At 41.7% G+C, this 24,681-nt stretch overlaps 1 protein-coding gene across 1 annotated transcript; it reads right to left on the reverse strand.

The window, feature by feature from the left end:
* Positions 1-11,841: 11,841 nt before the first annotated feature.
* On the reverse strand, positions 11,842-23,988 carry UBL3 (ubiquitin-like 3). The gene is made up of 5 exons (XM_009874386.1): positions 23,950-23,988; positions 22,596-22,704; positions 18,888-18,974; positions 14,066-14,143; positions 11,842-13,637 (listed from the first exon to the last, which is right to left on the reverse strand). The coding sequence occupies exons 1-5, from the start codon at positions 23,986-23,988 to the stop codon at positions 13,585-13,587; spliced, it is 366 nt and encodes a 121-aa protein (XP_009872688.1). The 3' UTR covers positions 11,842-13,584.
* Between the last annotated feature and the right edge of the window lie 693 nt (positions 23,989-24,681).

Consider the following 24,681-nt stretch of genomic DNA (forward strand, 5'->3'; position numbering starts at 1 on the left):
AAGGTTTCCAGTAGAAGCAGGAATAAATGGCTTTGGTCCTAGCAATTAGCAGCATCATTTGATTTGATATCACAATGGGGCAATTTTTAATAGCAATATCTCTCTTTTTTTGCCATTGACGGGAAACTGTTTGGAAACAGATATGTACCAAGTGAGGCTGGGGCTACTGCACTTGTGAGAGGGTAAGTAATCCATCAGGCTGTAGTTTTCAGCTCTGACAGTGTTTCAGCATTTCATTGATCTAAGGACCATAGGATACTTCAGGCTGGAAGGGACCTCAGAAGGTCTCTAGTCCAACCTGCTGCTCAGAACAAGGTCAGCTGTGAGATCTGGCCAGGTTACTCAGGTTACTTCTGAGGGCAAAGAAAGTAGACACCCTTCCTGGAAAAACCACTCCAAAGCCTGGCCATGGTGGACGTTTGGTTATGTGGCAAAAGGGCATTTTCAGCCTGGTTGTCCCCAGGTAGGCAGTTCCCCGGTCTGTGTCATTGCAGAGGGATGAGACTTTTTGCATTTGTTCCTACTGAATTTCACGTGGTTCCTGCTGAACAGGCTGCCTAGGTCTCTGTGAATGGCAGCTATTGACTGGTCACCTCAGTTCCGTGTCACCTGCAGACTTGACAAGCACTCTGTTGACTCCTCCAGGTCATCGATAAAGATGTTGAACAGGACAGGTCCCATGATAGACCCGTGGTACTCATTTGTTAGTGAGCTCTGGGTAGGGTGCAACCCATTAACCTCTACCCACAAGCCTGAATATCCAAGCGGGTTGTTTCTTCCACCCATGTGGTTGCCCACCCATCCAGACCATAACCTCCAAACTTGGATATAAGAATACATTGGAGAGATCACTCCATGACTCAGTCAGGGACCAAAGAATAGGGTGACCAACCTGTAGTTTCTGGATCGAACTTGCCATGTGCTACTGCGGGAACCAGATGGGGCTACATTTCTCAGTACCTTTTTCTTCTTGCTCCTCCTGTCTATTGGCAATCCTTGGAGACCAGCCAAGCCTGCTTCCTGTGTTCCTCATTTATCAGCAGACACCTCAAAATCAATAGGCTTGCACTGGCTACTTCTGTTAGTGCATTATCATTTCCTGCAACAAGGATAGCTTGACAAAATGAAGTTTCAGCTAAATAAAGTTTGTAGAACAGTTGCGTTGGTGCTGGGTCTCCAGCACTCTGTAGGTCATTTCATACAGTTTCTTCTGGAGGAGACTGCAAAAGGCCTTGGGTCAAGTCCTTCTGCAGTTGCTACACCTGCATGGTGCTCAGTCAGGACACTCTGTCCCCCATCCATTAATAAGAATCATTTTGATTTAAATGATGCAAGTGTCATCTAGATTCAATGGGCTAGGAGCCTTTTGCATCTCTGTCAGCGCAAACGTGCTGGAAGGCTCCATCCATATGCAAATTTCACATCTGCTAATGCTGAAATCTTCTTCATGGCACACAGAATCATAGAATCATTCAGGTTAGAAAAGACCCCTGCAATGGAGTCCAAACATTAACCCTACTCTACAAAGCTCATCCTTAAACCATATGCCCCAACACCACATCTAAATGACCTTTAAATACATCCAGGGATGGTGACTCAATCACCTCCCTGGAAAGCCTATCCCAATGTCTGACTACTCTTTCTGTGAACATTTTTTTCCTAATGTCTAGTCTAAACCTACCCTGTTGCAGTTTGAAGCCATTCCCTCTTGTTCTATCGCTCATTACCTGTGAGAAGAGACCAGCACCAACCTCTCTACAATGTCCTTTCAGGTAGTTGTAGAGAGCGATGAGGTCTCCCCTCAGCCTCCTCTTCCTCAAACTAAATAGCCCTGGCTCCTTCAGTTGCTCATCATAAGATTTATTCTCCAGGCTCTTCACCAGCTTTGTTGCCCTCCTCTGCACTCGCTCCAGCACCTTGACATCCCTTTTGTACTGAGGTGCCCAAAACTGAACACAATACTCAAGGTGCGGCCTCACCAGTGCGGAGTACAGGGGGACAATCACCTCCCTACTCCTGCTGGTCACACTATTTCTAATACAAGCCAGGATGCCATTGGCCACCTTGGCCACCTGGGCACACTGCTGGCTCATCTTCAGCTGCTTGTCGATTAGAACACCCACATGGTCCTTCACATAAATAAGAATCAGCCGTCTTGATTTCCAAAATATTTGCAGCAGAGCACACGCCTGCTCAGAGAAAACTCGCAACTGCTGAACGGTTCACAACGGTTGATTAAGGGGCAGCCCAGCCACAAATTGAAAGGAAAGAAAGGAAATGATACAGCAATTTCCAGTTTGCTGATACAACCCAGGGTAGTCAGGGCTGAGGAGGACTGAGCAAAATCCATCAGGCAGCTGCAGCTCTCAAACCGTTCATCAGGCCGGTTAGGTCTGACAGATTTAACAGACCACTTTGCACAAGAGCATCGTGTAACACATGAGCTTCATCTGTTACTATAAGATGGATCCTCAGCTTTTAAGGTAGACGAAAAAAAAGCACCGAGGGACCAACACAGGAGTAAAACTAAAGAGGGCAAAAATCAGCACAACCTCCTTTCCCATTTGTCCTTTTCCACACAGGGATATTACATCAGCTTAGGCTTGGATTCACATGCTGGTAGGAGGATCTCTCTTACCCCCTTTCTTGTCACAGGCGAATATTGTCCTGCAGCTTGGCATAACCCAAATGCAAGAGGCCCAAAAAGACGATGCACTAGAAGAGGAACTTAGGAGAGCAGACAACAGCCCTCCAGTTTGGTCCTCGATGTTCCAAGATGTTAATTTACACCAACCCAATTTCAGCCATCATGCGATGTACCTGTAGAGCAGCCCATCTTCTTGTGTATAATTTAAAGCATTTTATATGTGGGCTTGGAGCACAGCAGTCTCATTTCCTCCTTCCCCGCGTGACTTGCAGGATGTGGTTTTCAGCTATTTTCTCTGAACCTTCCCTATGATTGCTTAGTAATGGCTGCATTAGAGCTAGCAGCTATTACTCCCTACACAAATGCATCCTAGAAGATGCGTGCCTCATGAGGAAAGGAGGTTGATTCATGCTGCTGACGCCTGGCTAACAGAATTCAGTATTGCCTACGTTAAAAAAATACTAAAAAATAGAGGGTACAGACCACTGGTAAAGGATCCACAGAGAAATAGAATGGGGAAATTATTGTAGGGTCTTCCTAAAGAAGTTCAGAGACCTGCCCATGACAGCACCTGAAAACCTGGCAGCTTCATCCAGGGTCTGATCCAGAGCCAGAGGAGTAGGCAGAGGTCACCAGCCATGACTCTCTCTGTGCTTGGGCCAGCAGTCCCAAAATGGACCATTTCCTGAGTAGTAGTGGTGGAGTAGCCATAGAGAAGGAGATGCAGCTTCTCTTAAAGGCACGGCTGGATGGGTGCTGCAGTGCTGCCGAGAGTTTACGCTACACAGAAATGCAATTTTTCTTGTTGATGAAGTGAATTCAGTACTTAAAAGAGGTGTAAAGGACAAACATAATATGTGGCAAAGTGAATTTTTGTTCAATCAGCTTCAATCATTGTGACGGGATTTTCAGTCTAGAAATGACTAATAGCATCTGCTACATGCTTCTGCATCTTTAGTGTATCATATAGAATCTCTTTTTTTCTTCTTTTTCTGGTTTTCAGTAGAAAAATACAGTTCTCATGCCAAAACTAGGACAAAAAGCCAAGCTACTTCTACAGTACTGTAAAGCTGACTTAAATTCCCTGCTTTGGTATTTATCATGTGCCAAGACCTTATTTTCACATTTAAGAACGTGACAGGAAGCACAAATATGCCAATGTGGGGATGGCAGCAGGTACAGGAGGGAAAGTCCTGATCTGCAGGTGCTGTGAGCCCCTGGCAAGAATGTCAGATGAAAAGCCATGGCCTCTGCTCCCCACACCAGTCACTTCTGCATTTCCTAATAATGCTGTTCTCCCTCAGAGTATTTCATAACACAAAGCTCTTTCCACCAACAGAAATTGTACTTCTATAAAGAAATAAGCTCAGGAGCTGCGGTTGAGAAGGACTATCTGATGTCAAAATTCAGCACCTGTATCCAGGAATCGATACAGCCTCAGCATGGCAGTCTGCAAAATCCCAAAGTGCCAGGAGCAGCATTATTTACAACTCGCCTTTCGTTACCGATGCTGATGCCCAGACACTGTGGTACGTGCTTTCCTCTGAGCCGAACTGCACTCGGGCTTTTTTCCTCCCCCTCGGTTAACCGCCCTACCTTTTGCCTTGGAAACTGGCACCTCTGAACTGCAATTCTGCTTCAGGGTTGCTGAGCATATGGTCTTTTTACTGTTCCTCAAATACTCGGGTTTAGTTCAGGCTGAAACCCCTTTGACACATTTGGCCTAACCTTGCAATTAGGGATTTGCGCCCCTTTAATTTAAATCTCCTTAGGCGGCTCCACCGCCCAGCTGCCAAGCCCCCTCGCGCCCTCCCACCTGCGCTGGTGCCACCACGGCTGGGGCTGCCCAAATCTCACTGCCCGACGCCAGGCTGGGTCCACAGAGGGCTATCAGATCTCATCGTCATCTCACTCAGCAGGTAATATTAGCTTCAGTCCAGGATTTTGCAAATCCCACTGTCTTTTCTCAAGGAAAGGTCTGGGGAGTGTTGACGGCTACCAGAGTCCACCACCTTTGTGTTTTATGCAGAAGGTCATCTTCCTTCTCCCCCTCTCTCACACACATCCTGAGCATTAATGACAACGTCCTGGAGGTGCAGGGGCTGAACTACTCGCATTTCAATACCTCTAGCAGCTGAAAAGGAGTTGTGCTTGAGAGGCCAATTATGTTTTGCTTTCAGAAGCTCTAATATCTCTGGTCTCTCCTGTTTGCTCTGACCTGCCAAAATGAAAATTATTTTTGTCTTCATTTTTCCACAGGTTTTGGAATCAGCCTGAGGGAATTAGAGGAATCCTTCAAGTTTTCCCTGGCAGCAGCTACATTTCATCCAAAAGAGGATGTGAGGAAGCTCCACATTGGCTCACTGTTGGCCACCTTTTCCCTCTTGGACCACAGGGGAACACCTACTCCAGGCAACTATTTCCAGCAGAACTCTTATCTGAAAAAAAACAGATTTGATTAACTTTTGCACACTGCTTCTCCTTTCCAGGAAATGGGAGGAAAATTCTTGGCTAAATCAAACGGGAGCTTTAGATTTAGATGCTACTGCACAGGCCCAACATCTTTAAGGCCACATTTCCTCAAGCAGCCCATGAACTTGTGTACACAAGTCTTGCCACAGCCAGATCCTCCCATACGTGCAGAGAGCACAACCCTACCTCGCTGACAAGACAGCCCTCCTCAAAAGCAGGGTGGGCGTTTGGCACGTAAGCAGACAGCAAGCCACCACACCTTCCAGCTGCCTTAATTTCCAAAGGTAACCAGAGGCTTCTCAGTGCTTGGCCGCAGTCTCTGAGGCTTAACCATTAATTTTCAGTTGATTAAAACAGCCAGGCACAAAAGTGCACACACGATATTTATCATGAACAAAAGCCTCCTTGTAGCTTTTAACCACGAGGCAGAAGTGATGCCTTTGAAGAGTCAAACAACCCGTGTCACCCCCACCACATCTCCAGTCCCCACCTGGATGAAGCCCAGGAGAGGGCCAATGCCTTTGCTGGTTGGCAGCAGCTGCTGGGCCAGCAGACTCACAGAATCACAGAATTGTTGAGGCTGGAAAAGACCTCTGAAATCATCAAGTCCAGCCAAGGCAAATGAAAGCCATGGGCTCAGACCTGGTTCCCCACGAGACCTTCTGGAAGCCCAAGAAGCCCCATCCTGCTGGTGGCAGCGTGCCTCTGGGGAGCTCATGGGACCATTTTGCCCCACAGCAGTTACCAGGTGTGAGTCTTGGAGATAAAGGGGAGGTGGTGAGGCTGCTCCTCGGTAGCCAGGCTGAGCCACGCAGCACTGTGGTAATCAAGGTCAGCTTTTTAAACTGCGGCTGGAAGCAAGAGGAGCACTTGTGCAGCCATGGGAAGCTGGCAGAAGTGATCTGCACTGACTGTACTTCCCCAGCAGCTCTTCAAGGACAGGGCTGCCTCAGGGCATTTCACCCCCACAGTTCCAGCCTGGCCACCCAACAGCAAGCTGAAGATGATTCTCACTGTCGCAATCCTCGAGATGGTAAAATTGCATTGGCAGCTGAGCAGCCCCAAGGTGAGTCCCTCCCAGGGCAGCCTGGGGTGCCCGAGCTAGGGCCAGTGGTCCCAGCACTGGTTTGCTGTGACAAGCAGCTCCAGCATCTGAGAAAAGGAGCATCGGCAAGTCCCAAACCACCTCCCCAAGCACTCTTCCCCTGCCTCGTCCCCACATTCTCAGGGGCAGCTCCATGCCAACGCGGTGCTCACCTCAGCAGCAGCGGCAGAGCTAAGGAAGGAAAATATCATGAAATACTCCTGACCCACATCTGCTCTCACACTTAGACCTGGAAAAGCACCCCAGGGGTTATGGCCTCCCTGCTGTAGGAGGGGCAATAGTTTTCACCAGTTTGATCACTAGCGAGGTTTTTTGCTGTGACGTTCCGTCATGCCCAGCTTGAGAGAAGCAGATACAGCTGAAGCTGGAGCCTGGCCACAGTGTCATGAACAGGGGGTCTGCCCTTGGCTTAGAAGCTCAAAGCATGTTTCTCTCCTCTAGAAGGCTCAGACTACCCACCAACAACCAGAGCCACAGAGAAGTCCTGTGCACAGGTCAGCAGAGGTGGCTGCAGAGACGCACTGCATCCACATCGGCCACTTCTTCTTCCCAGCCCCTTCCCATTGATTCAGCTGAGCAGAGCAGATGTTCTGTGGTGATCATTGCCGTCTGCAGCCAGAAGCACCAGGCTGGGAGAAAATCAGAGAGATTGGATGCCTGAAAATTTTGGTGATGAAGACAGAGATGGCCATTGTTCAGAGGGCAAGAAAAAAGGTCTGAGGCAGCCTTCATATTTATTTGTTGAGAGAAGACCTCTCCCCAGGACTTTGGCAACCAGAGTGGTCAGGAACCAAGTGTTTTGGCTGACACTGCTTAATTAACACAAGAGTGAAAGAGAACACCATTGGTTATTTGGTTTCTGGAAGAATACCCACTGAATTTACTTCATTGGAAGATAGAAACTCAGCTGCTGGTACAGTTGTGTGGATTTGGTAGTTTCCTGGCCTGAGCACTTGCAGACTTGCCACATTGACGTTTCATAGCATCATAAAGGTTGGAAAAGACTTCTAAGATCATCTAGTCCAAATTTCCTCCTGCTTAAGAGCTACGTGTGTTTCACCTCGCACCAGCACACACAGTTGGGGCACTGGCTTTTTGCTTGTTGAGGCTGCAGGGTGCAAGCTCTATGCCAGCTCCACTGCCAGCCTCAGCAGAGTGGGAACCGTGGCAGCGCCAGGGACTAACTGTCTTTGTTTTGGGACATGTGCAAGTTGCAGACTTGAAACTCGATCTTTCTTTGATGTAGCCAGCACAGGTAACAGACGGATGCAAGTGACAGACACCTCTGTGTATTGCCCTGTCTTGGTCTGGAAGTGCAGTATCGTCCATCCAGCATAGCTGACTTCCAGTATCATGGATTTTTTTTATTTTTTTTTCCCAAAAAATCTAGACTTAACAGGCTGTTCCACTCTGTCATTCTGCCCCCCAATGACTAGTGAAAGACCACAACCCTCTTTTTTGCCAGGCAGTAACCAAAAGCCTTGTGAAATGACCAAGTACCACCCCCTTCTGCCCCTCATTCACAACCTGAGCCACATGACCCTGGCAATTGGTTGTGACGCCGTGGGCTGTGGTCACTGCAGCAGATCTTTGTGGCATGGATAGCTGCTGGTAAGAGAATTTTGACCAGCCATTTAATGGTTGATCCTACACCAGACATCTAAAATTTCTGCCGTTATTTCTTCCTGATCTTTAGTTCAAAGAACAGACAAAAGTCAGTGCAAAAAATAAAATTCTTCTCTGTTTCATCCCATTATCCCACCTCTATAGAAAAAAAAATATGAGGCTGAAGAGTATTTTCTGGTAGAAAAGTGAGAACATTTACTACCTAGAAATTCAGCGTCCTCTGAACTGATAAAAGCAGGGCACTTTCATCTTGCACATTAACTTCTGCCCTAAGGAAGTGCATGCAGCTCACGTTCTCTGCCAGCTGAATGCAGTAACTTATTCCCTCAAGCCTGCTCCAGGAAAGCACAAACATCACCTTGACTTTGACCAAAAGTTCTTCTCCTGAAGCAGTGGGTTTATGGAGACAAACTCTTACCAGGGTGCACAATATGCTTATCCTGCGCAGGCTGGGGCTCATGTTCTGCAGTTGCTCCTACATAACGGAGGTGGTAACATGCCAGAAGGACTTTTTCCCCTAAGAGTTGGGCTCGTCACTGAAAGTGAGCATAATGTCTGAAGGACAAAAACTACTGCCTTGATGAGAAAGTTTGTTAGCACTAATTCTGAAAATTCTGAAAATTCTATCCATTTTCATCAATATAATGATCCCTTTTCCTTTTAAATCTTGCTCAGCTTTTCCTTGAATTACTTCTGATGGATGTGAGTGCCATTGATTTAATGAAAAATGTTTCTATGAGATCTGAATTTATCACCTCTGCTTTAAATATAAATACAAAAGCTCGGCAGAGAAGTTACAAGGCAAAAATAGAAGCTCCCCATCAACGATCTCTATGTTAGTACATAGCTATTTTAACCACTCATTTCCTTCAATCTCTTGATAATATTTCTGCTGTCTCATTATTTTTGTTATGATTTTCCAAACCTTGAGGAACTTGCAGTATGAAGTGCTTGCCCATGATACCCATAACTCAGTTCTGAACTGATCCTGGTAATTTTAAAACTCCAAGTTGTGTGAGTACTTTGCTTTCTCCAACTACACTGTCCTTTATATTCAAAACTGAACTTCATTTGTCACTGTGATCCATTCCACAAGCTTGACAAGGTATCACTAAATTTTCCTTATTTTGTGAACTTGGTTTTAACAACTTTCACCATTTTGTATTTCACTGCTCAGTCCTTTTCCAGATTAAATAAAAACCCACACCTTATCAATTTTTTTTTAAAAAAAAGAGCAGAAGTCAATCATAGCTATCAGAAAAACTCAGAGCATAAAGAAGGTTTTGTAATTTTACAGTCTAGTATAATAAATGCATAAGCTATTACACCGTAAACCTCTTCACGGGTATGTACACGCGGCACAGAAGGACAAGCACGCGACTACCTCGTGAGGATTTTTACCATCTTGCTATCACGAGCCATGCATTACTGTCAGCCTCTGACATAACAACGGAGGCCTTTTGTTGTGCTCTGAAAATAAGCTTTATGCTGACAAGTGACAGCCAAGATACAGTATCAAGGAAGAATCTAAATATTCTGAAGAAGGAAAGAGGGGAAGAACTCTCCTTTAAGGATCTTAACAGATCTTGGCATTTCTTCTCAGCACAAAAGTCCCGTGGGTTTCAACAGTGCAACTGCTGTTCGTGGTCTGAACATCAATTTACACAGGACATACAACCCAAATTCTGCTTAGCTTACCTGTTTAATTAGCGGGAAGTTAGTGAGAGAATTTTAGATGGTGAAGTAGATCCATTTAGCTGGAGAAGTAGATCATTTGTCTAACAAATCCTGTCAGAGCACAGAACCACAAAACACAAAAGCTTTACTTCTCCAAAGAGCAGCAGCAGAAACTCCCAATTTTTGGCCAGCCCAGAAACGGCTGCCTTCCTCCTTACCTGTACGGCAGGGAAGAAGCTTTTTCAGAGTGGTGTATATTCCTCTCCTAGATTAAAGAGATCACTGCTGCTCCTGGTATAAACACAAAGGAACGGTATTCAGAGGTGGCAGAAATAGGCACCGGATTAATATTGATGCAGCACCTTCTGTTACAGTGGCTGTACTTTCTTCCTCCAGCAGATGAGCTAATCCCTAAGACTGTTTCAACGGTGATATTTTTGCTATGATTAAAGAAAATAGAAGTTACAGAACACTTTTGTTGCTAGCAGATATCATTCCTCACATGTGTGAGTATTTTGATTGGCAGCACACACAATGGTAGGGGAGACAGATGTGGTCCCTCCATGATATTTCAGAATACGAAGGGCTCCGATTCCTCCTCCCCTTCTCTTCCTTCACAACATCTATTAACTCACCCATAGGAAAAACAACATTTCTACACAACAGCGAAAATCAAACGTCAAACTCTTCAAAGTATTATCAGACCATCCAACAGCCTGACCCTGCAAAGACTTCGTTTTCATCTCCTGACTCCAGTCAACGCAGATGAGAAGCGTTACGTGAGAACTTTAGCAAGGCTGAGGAATCTGGGTTTAAGAGCTACTGGTTTTGTTTTGGCAAATATACAATCCATAACACACAAAAAAAGCACAGATCTTTCAGCAATTCTCCCCCACAGTCTTCTACCCGCCTCGCACCACAACAAAAATGCTCTGCAACAGGCAGGAAAATTAAGGCAATGGTCCTACCCATTCTCTGCAGGAGTTATTTTGGCAAGCTCAAGCTTTTAAGGATTTGCTTGGACACGTGCATATATGCATCTCATTCATCTCAGCAAAAGGGAACTCCACACCCTTGGCTATTCAAGCTCACCAAGTATTCTAACTAGAAGCTACTGGATTTTCATGTATTTAGAGTGCATTAAGTACCTAGCTACTTTTGTCAAACCAGGATTCGCTTCGAACATGCTTTTTTTTCAAAATCAATGCCTCTGAAAGATTTGTTTAACTTACCAAACATGTCCTGCCTCAACTTGTTTCTTTTTTTTTTTTTTTTTTTTTTTTTCTCACAGCCATTTCCCCTCTGAACCTGCATTACCTAGGTGGTCAGCATTTTGGAAAAGACAAGTTTCATTTTATGGTTAAAGATGGAAACATGCTCCTAGTAGCTGTGTCAAGCTGATGTTTATCCATTTTTTATTTTTTATTTTTTTTTAAATATAAGGTTTGTGTCCCTCTAGCTAGTTATTTAGCAGCCACAGTGTACAAGTAAATCATAGAGTGCCTTGGGTTGGAAAGGACCTTTCAATGTCATCTGGTCCAACCCCCCTGCAGTGAGCAGGGACATCTTTAATGAGATCAGGTTGCTCAGGGCCCTGTCCAACCCAACATTGAACATCTCCAGGGATGGAGCCTCCACCACCTCTCTGGGCAACCTGTTCCAATGTTTCACCACCCTCACTATAAAGAACATTTTTTTTAACATCTAATCTAAATCTACCCTGTTCTAGTTTAAAACCATTGCCCCTTGTCCTATTGCTACACACCTTTGGAACATTCCCTCCCCAGCTTTCCTGTAGGGCCCTTCAGGTACGGGAAGGTCACTGGATAAGGCCTTCCCGTAGCCTTCTCCTCTCCAACTCTCTCAGCTTGTCCTCGTCGGAGAAGTGCTCCAGCCCTTTGATCACTTTTTGTGGCAATGAGCACGTATTAACGATGTCATCTCTGCTCCCAGCACCCTAAGAGGTACGTGCGCCCTCTTTGCTGTGAGTGAAAACTACAGAAACGTACAGTATGAGCCCATAACTTCTGGAGGTGCCCCAGAGCGTAACACCGCTGTACGTTTCCAACTACAACTGTCCACACTTACCTTCTTCTCCAACAGAAAAACCAACCCCAACCTCTAGGCCATTTGTTTTGATGTGACAGGAAAACAAAACTGAAGGGATAAATGCCATTAGCAGTCTTCATCTGGTTTTGCCTCCCCCCTCCCTTTATTTAATAAATAAAATGGAGGCTTTGTTTAGTTTCCAGATTAAGAAGTATTATTAAAAGTAGTTACAGACCCAATTACAACCCTTCAAACACCACCAAAATGCACTACAATATTCTTTTATTTAGTTTACAGAGGAGTCTATCAGTACAGGTTGCAGAAAGAAAATGTTTAGTGCTATTTACAATTTGTTTTAAAACTCTGCTCTATACAAATTTAATTCTGGTCAGTATGAACAGTATTTTTGTAAATCTACTGCATATAAAGCATTTCATCAAAGCGGTAACAATGAATAAAATAATCCGATTACATTTGAATGATGCCAATCATTCGGAAAAACGATTACACAGAACATCTGTAAGAGTTGTGGACACTTAAGTACAGAACACAATGTCAACCTGTGACTCATTTTTTTTAAAGGCTAAAGCTATTTATACGGAATATTGTTCTATTATACTACACGCCAATCTATATTTAACTTCTATAGTTATGCATTTTATAAGATTTTTATTAAATATATTCTACACATATTTGTAATTTCACCCAGGAAGAATTCCTCCCCAGTGAAAAAATATAAAATCTTTTATATTTTTTTATTTTTATTTTTTACAGGTTTAGATGAAACTAGCTCATGCTTTAGTGCTGTGCAAATTTCTTTAGCATATCAACATGTAAATTATTGATATGAAATAAAAGAATGGCATCCTTTTTAATCATGTATGCCTTTCAAAAATCAGCTTCTGATTTTAATACAATTGCAAGCACTAATACCAAATGCAGATTACATAAAGAAACAAAACTAGTACTATGGCAGAGGTTTTTCTGTTTGGTTTTTTTTTTTTTTAATTTTAATAATTCTTTTGAAGTCTCTAATGAGTAAGCATGACACCGGACACTAAAGTACAGATGAGAAAATGACTGAAAAACACCAATTGCCAATATTCAAATACATAAAACTGATTAGTAAACTATGTTTTCTAACATTTATGCACAATAATAAAAGCCTATGAACTACAGGAAATTACCCCTCCCATATTAAGGCTAGGAAATGCACTCTCTGCACTTGTTTGTGCTGTCTGAATAAGCACTCAACTAACGTATGAGATCAGAGTGCACGCAGTAACGAAAAAATCAGTTTCATCAGCCCTCTACAGAGTGCTTTTACATTACAGGCACATAGTTTTGTTTGTTTGTTGCAGTGAAAATATATATAGTTAGACTTAGTTTAGTTAGTACTTCTGTGCCAGTTCGGCCACCAAGGTTGACTTAGGTAGAATTGACTTAACAGCTTTTTCCTTTGATTCGGCCCTAAGTGAGATTTGTTTTAATTATAGACATACTATTTTCCAGTGTTGCATTACACATCGTAGGTTACTACTAGATGTCTCAAATACTGTGAAAGATCGTTGATGAGAAATATACTGTCAACCGTACTTAGTGCAAATCGCATCTAGAAAGCTTGACTGGTTAGATCTGGTTAATGGAGATTTTTGTGGTAGCAAAATGATCCCTGCTATGGAAAAGAACGCTTGAACTTCTCTGGAGATTGAATTCTTTTTAGAACTGATGTACTGTAAGATTACTCAACAAACAAAAAGCAGGATTTTCTTTTTCAAAAAATAAACAAAGAAACAAGGAAAGTGTTCATAGATCTTTCTCTTCTTTTTTTTTTTTAAAAAAAAAAAAGGACTAATGAGACAGTGTTCGTGTGTAATATTTCAGTTCCATGGATTTACAGACAGGCTCTTCCTACAGGTGTCTGAAGCAAGGTAGGGCCTCTTCTATTCCAGCAGCATGAAAGACAAGACTATATTACATCACACTTAGCAGGTAAAGCTAACAGGGTTTACAGGATTACACAGCAATTGCTTTCTCCAGTTTTTTCACGGTTCCTTTGACCTGTGGACCAAGAAGAAAGTTTTGCTCATTTGCCACTTCTAAAGCAATTAGGCTGTTCTATGCGTGAGTATGCTTGATACAAGTATGGTTTTTATTATGATTTTCAGTTGAAAATATATTTATGATTATACGCATGCACACGTAACTGAAAAATAAATCAGGAGTAGTTCTTAATGATAAAAACAAAAGCTTTTAAGGTTAAATTTCTGCATCCTACAAAAATGATAAACCAGGAAGTTAATTTCTTAGTTTTCTACAAACAACACGGACAAAAGCATTTCATTACTTGCTTTAGAAAAGACCACAAGGACTTGACTTTTCTCTACTACAATATTCAAAATTAATAATGAAATACTCAAAAAGCCCGTAGGAGACCTGACCGCTCGGCCACGTGCTTGAGTATGAAACACCTGTAGCGCACAGCGTACCTTGAGAGTTTGGCTCTGGCAATGTCTCTCTAGCCACCAAATGCATCACCGTCGTTTTGCCAAAAGGAAGTTTTAGTGCTGCAAAAGGAGAAAATGAGATTGATTAACGTGTTATGGCAGTCGTCCTTTGTCAAATCACCCAACCAAGCCTGACTATAATTGGATCAGCATCTCTTCGGAAGTTCATACCCTTAGGTTTGAACTGCTTCCTTAAAGATATTTATAAAGGTGTTTCTGGGTAAAGTTTTGTAGAGCAGGGACCGGATAATAACCCCTCACGATGCTGTGTTCTTAAGCGACATGACACTCCTGCTAGGAAATGTAGCCTTGCTCTTTTGAGTAAAAGTAGAAGGCGCCACCCATGCTAAGCCTGAGCCCTCTTTATTGACAAGGGTGCAAAAAAGTGGCTAATGCAGCTGCCAAGTTGTTACTCTCAAGACATCAAAACACGGAGTCACTACTGCAAAACAGATTTTCCTAAAACATGCCCTGAGCGGTAATACAGATTTTCTGAAATACAAAGTGCCTGCACCCCACATTTTAGTATTAAATCTGTAGCATCAGTTGCATATGAAAAATATAAAATTTAAAGCATTTTACATTGGATAAGCTAGCTTTCACAATGCTGCCTTTATAAGCTTTAGTAACAACAAACAACAAAATTGGAGCTTTCCACAATTCATTCTGCTCATTTCTGAAACAAAAAGATTAATTTCCACACTTTCAAAGAGTGGCCTAGGCTGGAAGGGACCTTAGAGATCATCTAATCCAACCTCCCTGCCATGGGCAGGGACGCCTCTCAACTAGATCAGGCTACTCAAGGCTGTGTCCAACTTGGCTTTGAACACCTCCAGGGAGGGGGCAGCCACAACATCTCTGGGCAACTTATTCCAGAGTCTTGTCACCCTCGCACTGAAGAATTTTTTCCTAAGATCCAATCTAAACCTGTCTTTCTTCAACTTAAATCCATTTCCCCTTGTTCTATCGCTGGACACTTTTGTAAAAACTGAAATATGAAGTATATCAACACAGTGCTGTAATTATGGTTTAGCACTGTAATATAATACTTATCAAAATTTCTAGTCTCCTTGAAATGAAAGGATTCTTCGTTGCTCATTATATATAGCAAATCTCATTGCCAGGTTAAGTATTCTGAACTTTCACTTCTTCCAATTATTTGGGGAAGGGGGTAGGCAGACAGGAGTTACTTTAACACATTCTTTACCTAACTTTAAGTTTCGTTGCCTCTCTCCAGCTCTTAAGATTAAGCATCTTTCTTGACTGTTTTTCTGAGAAATGGAAGATAAAGATGCTCTGAGTTCTGTACTTCCCCCATATAGAAAAAAAAAAGCGATAAACATAGAATTAATTTGTCTAAATACACAAATCATTCTGACTTCAGTATAATTTGTCTCCTCAAATTCAATTTGCATCTTTCTATTCTCACATACGGTGCACCAAGGCATTTTAAGTGAATAAAGGAATAATGAATGTCCAATAAACTTGAAGGTAACTGAAGAGAAAAAAGTCTCTACTTTAATCTCTGCAGCATAGCTTAAAATTTCAGTAATAAAATAAATAAATAAACCAACCTGGTATTCAGTACAAGCCAAGCTACATCATCGCTATTAAAGCATGTTCTCCAACTATATATTTGTCTGAAAACACAAGCTATGACTAAAACACATGTAAGTCTGCGAGAGGGATACACAGCTCCACAAGTTTCTTTGAAAAGCCAACGCCAGGGAAAAGTCAGATCTGAGAGCTGCTTGGTTTACTTGAAGCACTGCCTGTGCCTACAACTAGAAGCTACTCACCGCTTAAATTCTGACAAGGGTGAAGTATTTTGGGCACTCAATTCTGTGACACAACTGAAAACTCTGCAAAGAATGTACTAACAGTCTGTTAAACTCAATGGAAAAGGATTGTCTTCATGAAATAAGCTTTTAAGAAACCATTAAAGAGCAAAATATTACAAACTAATCACATTAGGGACATTTTTCATAATATCGAGACACTTGAGGAGACCCGATTAGTGAGCTGTGGAGATTAATTATTTAGAGTAATCAAGGAAAAGTATGCTAATATCTCAATCAACTAATTTCAGCTAGTAGTCTGCATAGTTCACACAGATTCCTAATAGCAATTTCCAGCTTCTTGCTTGGAAACCTGAGCACCTTAACGTATCTTCAGTACCTTCCTTTCTTGCTCTTGCCTTCGTTTCTCAGCCCTTTCTATAACTTAAACTAAATTTCTATCTAATTACTGTCCTATCTGTTTAATTCCGTATCTCTTCTAGATTTTCTATTGTCAGAATTGCTTTTCACCCTCTCTTTTGGTATGTGCATGACGCAGAGTGGGTTGGCTTCCCCTCTCCCCAACAAATAAGCAAAATGTTGCTGCTTACTATTATCTAAGAAGAAACGGAGAACTGCCAACTCTGTATTACCTTCCTGATTAATATGATTTCAAATGCAAACTGCAGACCAAAAGTTAGCTGAAGGGTAAAATTTGCTGTTGAAAGCTGAATAACAGGCTCTGCTTCGCCAGTGAACTCCCCAACTCTCCGCACTGGCAGGACACAACAGAAAGCCCAGCTCAAGCACCGCGGGCAAGAACAGCACGGCAGCTCTGCACAGAGATCTGCTTTTCTTTACCACTTTCAATACCAGGAGCTCTGCTGTTCTTGTAGTGCCAGTCTGTTCAGAGAAGCTGGCAAAAAGACAGTTTCCTTAAAAATATTTTTTTCCACTCAAAAGCCAGTTTCTCCTATCGAGCTGTCGTTTTTGGAGGCTCCTTTACTTACAGGAGTCTCACATTCATTGCACGCTGCGTAGATATGAGAGGTTACAATGAGAACATGGCAACGACATTTTAAAATGTGAATTAAAATGGACTACTGTTAGAGAAGAAAACATGAAACTGTCTCCTTGGAAACTTGTGCTTCACTAGTTGATGAAGTGACTTTCAGTACACAGTAGGTCCAAATTCCAGTCCATATTTCCTAATTACCTAAAGCAAATAAAACACTAAGTGCTATAACCCAGTTACAGCGAGCTGCAGACAGAAAAGCTTAATGCAGCTGTATTATAGCAGTGTAAAAAATTAAATACTTTATTTTGCAAAAAACCTCCCCCCCTTTGCATTTTTAAGATGCCTAGTTCACTTCAGGTCACATCTAATGAACACCATAAACTGAAGCAACAATCTCTTCAGGCTGCTTCATGAATTGCTGTTCCCCTTTCGGCTGTACAATCTTACTCCAGATAATGTCATTAATACTGAAGTAAGCCAATGTCTTAGGGATTTTTTTTCTTCTTTTCTTAAAACAATACAGCAACAAAAAAACAATCTCTGAAAACCACTAATATAAATGTAAGATTCCTAGAGTAAAATCACGATGATTAAATTGCAACGCATGAATGATTAAGAACCAACCAGAATACCCTGAATCCAAGTAAGTGTTCAAAATACATAGACCCGAGTTAATGCAACAGTCCACAGGGCACAGCTGTTATTTCTCAGCTTAACTCCTTAAATGATATATTAAACAAATATTCCAGGTTGTTTCAGATTTGGACAAATGTCACTGAAGAGACCAAGCATTGGTGGTCAAGAGTAACACCTAGAGATGAATGGCAAAGAAAATCCCATTTAGCTATCCCTGCCTGGAAAATATAGGGTAAGCCTAGGATCTTTACAGCTGCAGGGATGATCTAAAGCTTAACAGTTGCGTTTCTACCCTATTCCAACTGCTACTAGCTGTACTCTGTGGCACCTGGTAAGAGCACAAATTAAAGAGTGCATAAAAATGTAAGAGTTCTCCCAGCTGAACTGATAATGTTTGTATATATAGCAGCATTAAAAATTGATCTACATGGAGATTAAATCTATTCTAGAAGTACAACAGTCAACATCGGTAATGGCAGAAAGCAAATCAATGTCTTTACCATCCCAGTCACTTCTTCACAGAAAGACCACCATAAGCAGTCCAGGAATATTCTTTCCAGGTTCATCTTAGTGGTTTTCTTTTGTATTATAGTCTCCTCTCTGTATTGCACTAGAGTGCCAAATGCATGAACAATCTGAACATATAGGAGTATCAACTAATTTTTAAACTGACACAGAGAAGCGAGTCTCATGTTGTTCAGCCATTGATGTGGTTGATATTCACACTGACAACTCTGATCTACAAAAGGCAAGATTACCATTACAAATTTGTGTTACATCTCTATCAAAGATACTCATCAAAATATGTAATTGTGGGGAAAAACTTGCCACAAGGGGGCACAGTTGAATTGCATTTCCTTAGCAAATGAAGTGAAGCCATTTACTTTTGTTTTCACATAACTATGCAATTGTATCCCTGGGAGAGCACTGGACAGCAAGAATGCTTCCCCTCATTCTCATTCAAAGTGTGTCGTCTTTCATTGCACTAAGATTTAAAGTATTGCTTAAACAACTGTCATAATCTTTATCAAACGCTTTAAAATACTTAAGACATTTATGAAGAAGCTTACTCTGCAAGTGCAGGGCAAGAGAGGTGGAACAAAGTATTCCAGTCAGAAAGACAACAAATAAAAGCAGTATTACTGTTCCTTTATGCAAAGGGAGACCTGGTTTACCAGGTGGTACCGCCCACAGTTTAACTAGTGGTAACAAGATGGAAAAATACACATTAAATACAATGTCACTCTGTGCAGAGGAAACATGGTATATGGGAAGCTGTGCTGTGACTTTGAACAGTAAAGTAGCGTGTACTGCATTGTGAATAACTATGCTCTCTGCCTGGCTGTAACATGGAAGAAAATTATTTTCATACCTCCTAGTGTCACATTGCCATGAAGAAACCTCCCTTGATAAATAAGCCGCAAGATGTTTGGACTGCTCACTTGTTCCTCCTCCCAATCTGAAAAGAAGTGAGAAAATTTTCACAGTTACACTACAATAAAAGCATCTTTTGTTATTCTCTCACCTTTACCCCAGAAGAAAACTAAGAACAGGACTCTTTTGCATGAAATACTAAAGAGAGAGCAGAGGCTGAAGATACAGGAAGATAATTCAAAGCTAGCACTCCTGAAACTTAATCTTAATTTTTAATTTTTTTTCTTTTGTACTGGGCATTGAAACACATGATTTTACACCTGCAAGTATAAATATTACAATCTCAGGCAATCTGTGAAGTGAGTTATTTAGGACATATACAAGTCCTTCACAAAATAATAAATGCGAATTACTTCCTGATGCATTAACACCTGCTCGGCTAAAATTGCTTTCATTTCTTCCAGTTCAGAAGGTTCTCAAGCCACGCTCCTCCTCACGAGTGAACTGTCTCGCTGGAGCCATTCTCCAGCAACGTGCCCGCAGCCAAAGCGCCTGTGACGGATCATCCCAAATAGGATTCTCGGATGGCAGTGCTGAGAATGGCTCCACGGGCTGCTCCGCGGTGTTCAATGACGGCCAGATCCAACCGGGTAAATGTCCGGAGGGGGCAGTGACCTGAGCAGCCCCGGACGGTGACTGCGGAGAGCCTGAACAGAGGGTTCTCACAGAGCAGACACTGACCGGCACATTTTAAGGAACTTCTTCCAAAGGACAATCCATGGATGTTTTTATGTGGCAAACAGCAATCCGGGAAGAGCAAGCGCGCGTTTTCCTATAATGTGTTTCCTATAACGCTTAAACCATCATAAATAGTTTATAAGCTTAAATGATCTTCTCGTTCTCTTTTAACCAACCCCTGTCATAACGTGAACAACAGAGAAACATGCACTTTGCTTTCAGAACAAATATCAGAAAACCTCGACGTGCTGAATTTAAATGGGCTCTCTGGGTCACAGTGTCTTCTGTTTCTCAGCTGACCAGGTATCAGGCAACAGCTGTTCACAAATGTTCTCCCTTTCTGCTTTTGTAGTGTTTATAGGCCAAAATGAATATTCAGCAAGGGAGCACGACAAGCAACAGAAACCAACCTGTTCGCTCGAAACATACAATTAACATATGGGCAGTAGCAACTGGCACCACAAAAGGAGAAGAACTGAAAAGGGGAGAAGGGGAAGCATTTAAAACAAAAGGCACGGCTGCAGAGAGTGCTGGGAGAGGCATCTGGGGCAAAAAAGCAAGCAGGCAGGGACGCGCAGGCAGCTGGAGCCTTCGCAGCCCCCGAACACGGAGCAGGCAGGGCCGGCATCGACAGCAGAGGCTGCGATATCCCCAGGCGCTGCCATGTGCCTTGTTTATAAGGTTAGATCAAATTAAGCAACCAAAGTTATCTGAATTTCAAGTGTTACCACTCAAGGTTTGATTTAATTGTCTTGCAATTCAAGCACGTGGCCTTTTTGCTATGCTGCAAAGGGCGCTACGTTAAGGATCTGAAATCTCACACTGCTAGGATAAACAATTTTTTCTTAGAAGATATCAAATTTTTATTTATTCTTTTTTTTTACCCCACTACAGTAGGGCTGTAAAGAGAAGTTCAGCCAGTTTACAGTGCCATAATGACATACAACAGCAACCAGAAGACAGACTATAGTTTGGCACAGGTGTTTGCTCATTGTTAAGCTGCCAACTTACCCATTCTTTTAATTTTTACTTCTTGGCTGGCAGTCTGAAGCATTTCTTTCTGACATGATTTCAGATTTTAATTTCCACTGATGACTAAATGACCCAAGGAGAAAATATTTCCCATCTTTTTTCTTTTTTTTAAAGTTCAGCAGATAACTGCTGTACAACAAAATGTTAATTTTGAAGAAAATGGGGGGAGGGAGGAGAATAGGTAACCTGCCTAGATGATATACATTGATATAAATTTGACATTTTTCACTACAAGTCAAGAGATTGATAATAACCAATTGTATTGCCAAATGAAGGGAGGAGACGTTTGCCTTAATCTTGTCAGCATGTCATTGAAGATATTTTATGACAAGATCATAACAAGTCAAATCAGTGGTAAAAACAATCGTTTCATATCACCTCTGTTTCAAGGAAACTTTAGTCTTCATCAAGGTTTCTCAGTCCTGTGGCAAAGAGCAGCACTCTCAGTCTGAAAACAGCTAGTGGGCTAATACTTGTGAAATATTAGTGGAAAATCTGAAGTAATTTTTTTCTCAGTCTTTTAAATCAACACTATTCTTCTTTGCACGGGCAATTAAATATTTATCGAGATCTAGAACACTCCCTCAGGACAGCAGGCATTTCAGCTGAGGCTTCCATGACCAGTTCTACTTTTCTTTTTCTTTAGGAAAGAGACTTGCAAGGCTGGGTTTCTTCCCAACTCTGAACTCAGAATCTGCAACCTCCAAGCTCTTTGCAAGATGCAACATTAGACCACATGTTCAGGAATAAACTTGAGTAAGAAAATTAAAAATAAACTTCTGCCTTTACTAATTTAGATAAAGGTCCACAAAGAACATTTGGTCACGACAACTTTGTTGTAGGTACACATTAAAATATGTACAATAGCTACTACACAGATGCTACATCAACCGTATTTCTTAGTGTACAAGTGTTTTATATCTACTTTTTCAGAGGACTAAAAATTTCCTCAATCATTACATATTTTGCTAAATACATAACGCTGCATCCCAGCAAAACAAAGACTGAACAAGTCCACTGAAATCCTGTTCTTCCTGACGTCAAAGACCAGTTTAAGGCCTAAAATCTGGATTATCAACACTAATATTTTGGCATGAATTATCATGCACCATACTACTTGGACAAAGGCACCACAGAAACAGATACCACACTGGTTCAGTTTGTGTAAATAGTAGTCTTTTTTGACATCAAAATAGGAACCCAAATAAAGTTCTGTACCTAAAGAAGCATTTTCTTTCATGATATGTAATGCTATGTCTGTGTTTTGGCTATTTCCCATGAAATCATAGTCAGGAAGAACAGAAGCACTTTGTCACCGTGGAACTATTCACATATGTGAATAAACATCTTAGGGTTTTGATTCTGTTTTCCAAAGCCAGTATTCCTGCATAATACCAAATACAAACAACCTCAGTTTCCCTCAGTCTTTTAATGTGTCTTAAAATGTTCTTTTATATTTGACTTTTTCCTGGGAAAACATCATTATTACAGATCCTTTCCAAGATAAAGCAGTAAGGAAGAAGTACTGAAGACTCAATTTCACTAATGCGTTCCTGTGACATGCCATGTTTTATATTAGCTGTCCTAACATAAGAGGTTTTATATCTCCAACATTTCCTCACACTCACTAGATCTTCTAACAAGATCAGTCAAGAAAAGTGTCTCAAGATGGGAAATGAAGTACTTCAGTTTGGGAAAGTAAATTTTAGAAATAAAGTGAAAAATAATCCAGATACCTAAAAAAATCTGCCCAGTTGAAGGGAAAAAGAAGGCAAACACACAATTGTATTTCCATATAAACCTATGCCTGGATACACAATAAACATACTTAATTAGAATGTTGCAAACAGAGGTCAGTTTATTGACATTTCAGTCTGAAAATTCAGGGAAGCTTCCAGCTCGCCAGTTAAAAACCCAAAGCTACACAGATACTCACCCATCGGCCAGTTGTCATACACATGTTTTGCAATATCTGCAGCAGAGTCATTCGGTGAAAATAGGAACTCTTTCGTTTTCCCGCTTACCAAAATGAGGCGCAAATTTATCTGTAAAAAATATTTAAAATTCAGTATTACAGAAGTATCCAGAGAAGCCTTCAATTACATATATATTTTTAAAGTTAATAAAAAGTTGCCATTGGTTTTAGAACAAGACTGATTCAAAGCGATTGGAGAAAACAATTTAAGATGGTGTTAAAATAGGATCAAAGAGGTCAATAATTTCGTTTGTTTGTTTACACATAATCCAAGAAGATTAAATTCTAACAGCTGGCATTTTTGATGATAAACACCAGAAGATATTGGTAGGCAGTGACTGAATCAACTGTGGCACTAAAAGAAAGCTTTCAGCAGAGCCTAAAAAAAATACAGCCAAGATACAATAGCAATGTATCTTCTTGGATGAAGAGTTAAAATACAAACCGAAACTAAAAGTATCAAAATCTGCACCTGAATAGCCTGTGAGCCTCAGTCAAAGCCCTGGCACACTCCCTCCAGTATGATATTTGTCAGCCGAGCTCTCCCCCACTGCATCTCCTACAAAACACCCGGGAGCGAGGCAGCATCTGTCCTCAGTCCCAGCCGCCACAGAAATTAAATGTCTCTGCCAGTCTTCCGAACCCAAAACTTTGTTCTGTCACTGTCTTTCACTACAAGCAAAGCAACTGAGATCCACGTGCAACACAGTAGTAACAACACATCACAGTTTTTCTGTCACCCATTTCCTCTATCTAACCATCAACATCTTCAAGCTGTAATTTTCCTCTCTTCTATTTGTAAGTTACTGAGTGTAATTGCTTTTCACAAAGCATTAAAATAACCTGTATAAAGAGCTCACTAGGACATTACTCACAATGCAAAAGACACTGAAGTTTGGTTCCTCAAGCAACTGCTAGCAAGGACACAACATGTGTCTGGGTAACTAGCATTTACCAATGCCCATGGCAAGCAGCAGTCCAGCTGCTTTTGTGCTTTGGCCTACAAGCCTAAATTGCATCCACTTTTAGCTAGACTTTAGCACGGTAACTGCTTGGATACTTTTTTTTCCCCAAATCACACTTTCAAACTGCAGCTCTCACTTGAAGTTAAACTGCAACAAAGCTCTCCTTGCTGGAGTTGCGTAAACTTTTTTTTAGATCGAACGCAAAAAAGAAAAATTTACAGCAATGCCCAAGTTTTCAAGACTCCTTCAGGGTCAGAATTCTCAGCACATCAGACGCACTGAACATGACGATCCTGCCCCAGTTACCTGCTCGTCACTTATTTCAGAAGCTCTCCAGACAAATTGCTTACTCTCTTTGGAATGCTTCGGCTTGGATTCACCCCATCCATCTTTGAGCAGGAGGTATCCAAATTACAGTGTCTATCATCCTGCTCGTTTCAAGGTCAATGAAGAAAATGACCCCTCCTAAAAGCAACTCAGTCTCTGTTTTGAAGTGCAGCAAGGATAAAAAGAGTAACCATAAAAGGACTAGGTTCCCCTTCCCGTCCTCCTGCTAACGCCCTTCAGAAAACAGGAGTTCTGCCATTAGCCCAGGAAAGAAGCCAAGTGGTAGCAGTCTCTGAGAAATCACCAAAGCCATTGTAAGAGCATCACTGCACCCCAGGAAATCATTACAAACCCTCCAAACTTAAAGGAGAGAAGCTGCATGAATGCTGTTTAGTCAAAGACAATTATTCATAAAATTCAGAACACACCTGGCAGTAAACACTCAAATTCCACTTTCTTTGGTATTTCCAGAATGATTAAGGAGTTATTTCCAAATCTCACCAAGACTTAGGAGAAAAAGCAGACCAAGTTCTCATATTCATGCTTATTCCAAAAACCTGACTATTGTAATGAATTACAAATTTGAAATGTTATGCACATATTGAGCAATGGTCAGACAACATAGTCTGACACTTGTTTTTCTTATGTCATCTTTGAGTTTAAGTAGTTTCCCTCCTCTTAGCTGTCTCCACCCGCGTATGTATAGACAACACTTACACATGTGGTTTCTTTAGCTGGACTACCCAAGACAAGCG

The sequence above is a fragment of the Apaloderma vittatum genome, unplaced genomic scaffold, assembly GCF_000703405.1.
Source record: "Apaloderma vittatum isolate BGI_N311 unplaced genomic scaffold, ASM70340v1 scaffold14360, whole genome shotgun sequence".
In the NCBI taxonomy this organism is placed as follows: Eukaryota; Metazoa; Chordata; class Aves; order Trogoniformes; family Trogonidae; genus Apaloderma; species Apaloderma vittatum.

Excerpts from the sequence above, each read along its gene's own strand:
- UBL3 (XM_009874386.1), bottom strand. The coding sequence starts at position 23,988 with ATGGATGGGGTGAATCCAAGCCGAAGCATTCCAAAGAGA. Across the intron at positions 22,705-23,949 it reads GCCGAAGCATTCCAAAGAGA|ATAAATTTGCGCCTCATTTT; the intron begins GTAAGCAATTTG and ends TATTTTTTACAG. Across the intron at positions 18,975-22,595 it reads GTATGACAACTGGCCGATGG|ATTGGGAGGAGGAACAAGTG; the intron begins GTGAGTATCTGT and ends ACTTCTTTTCAG.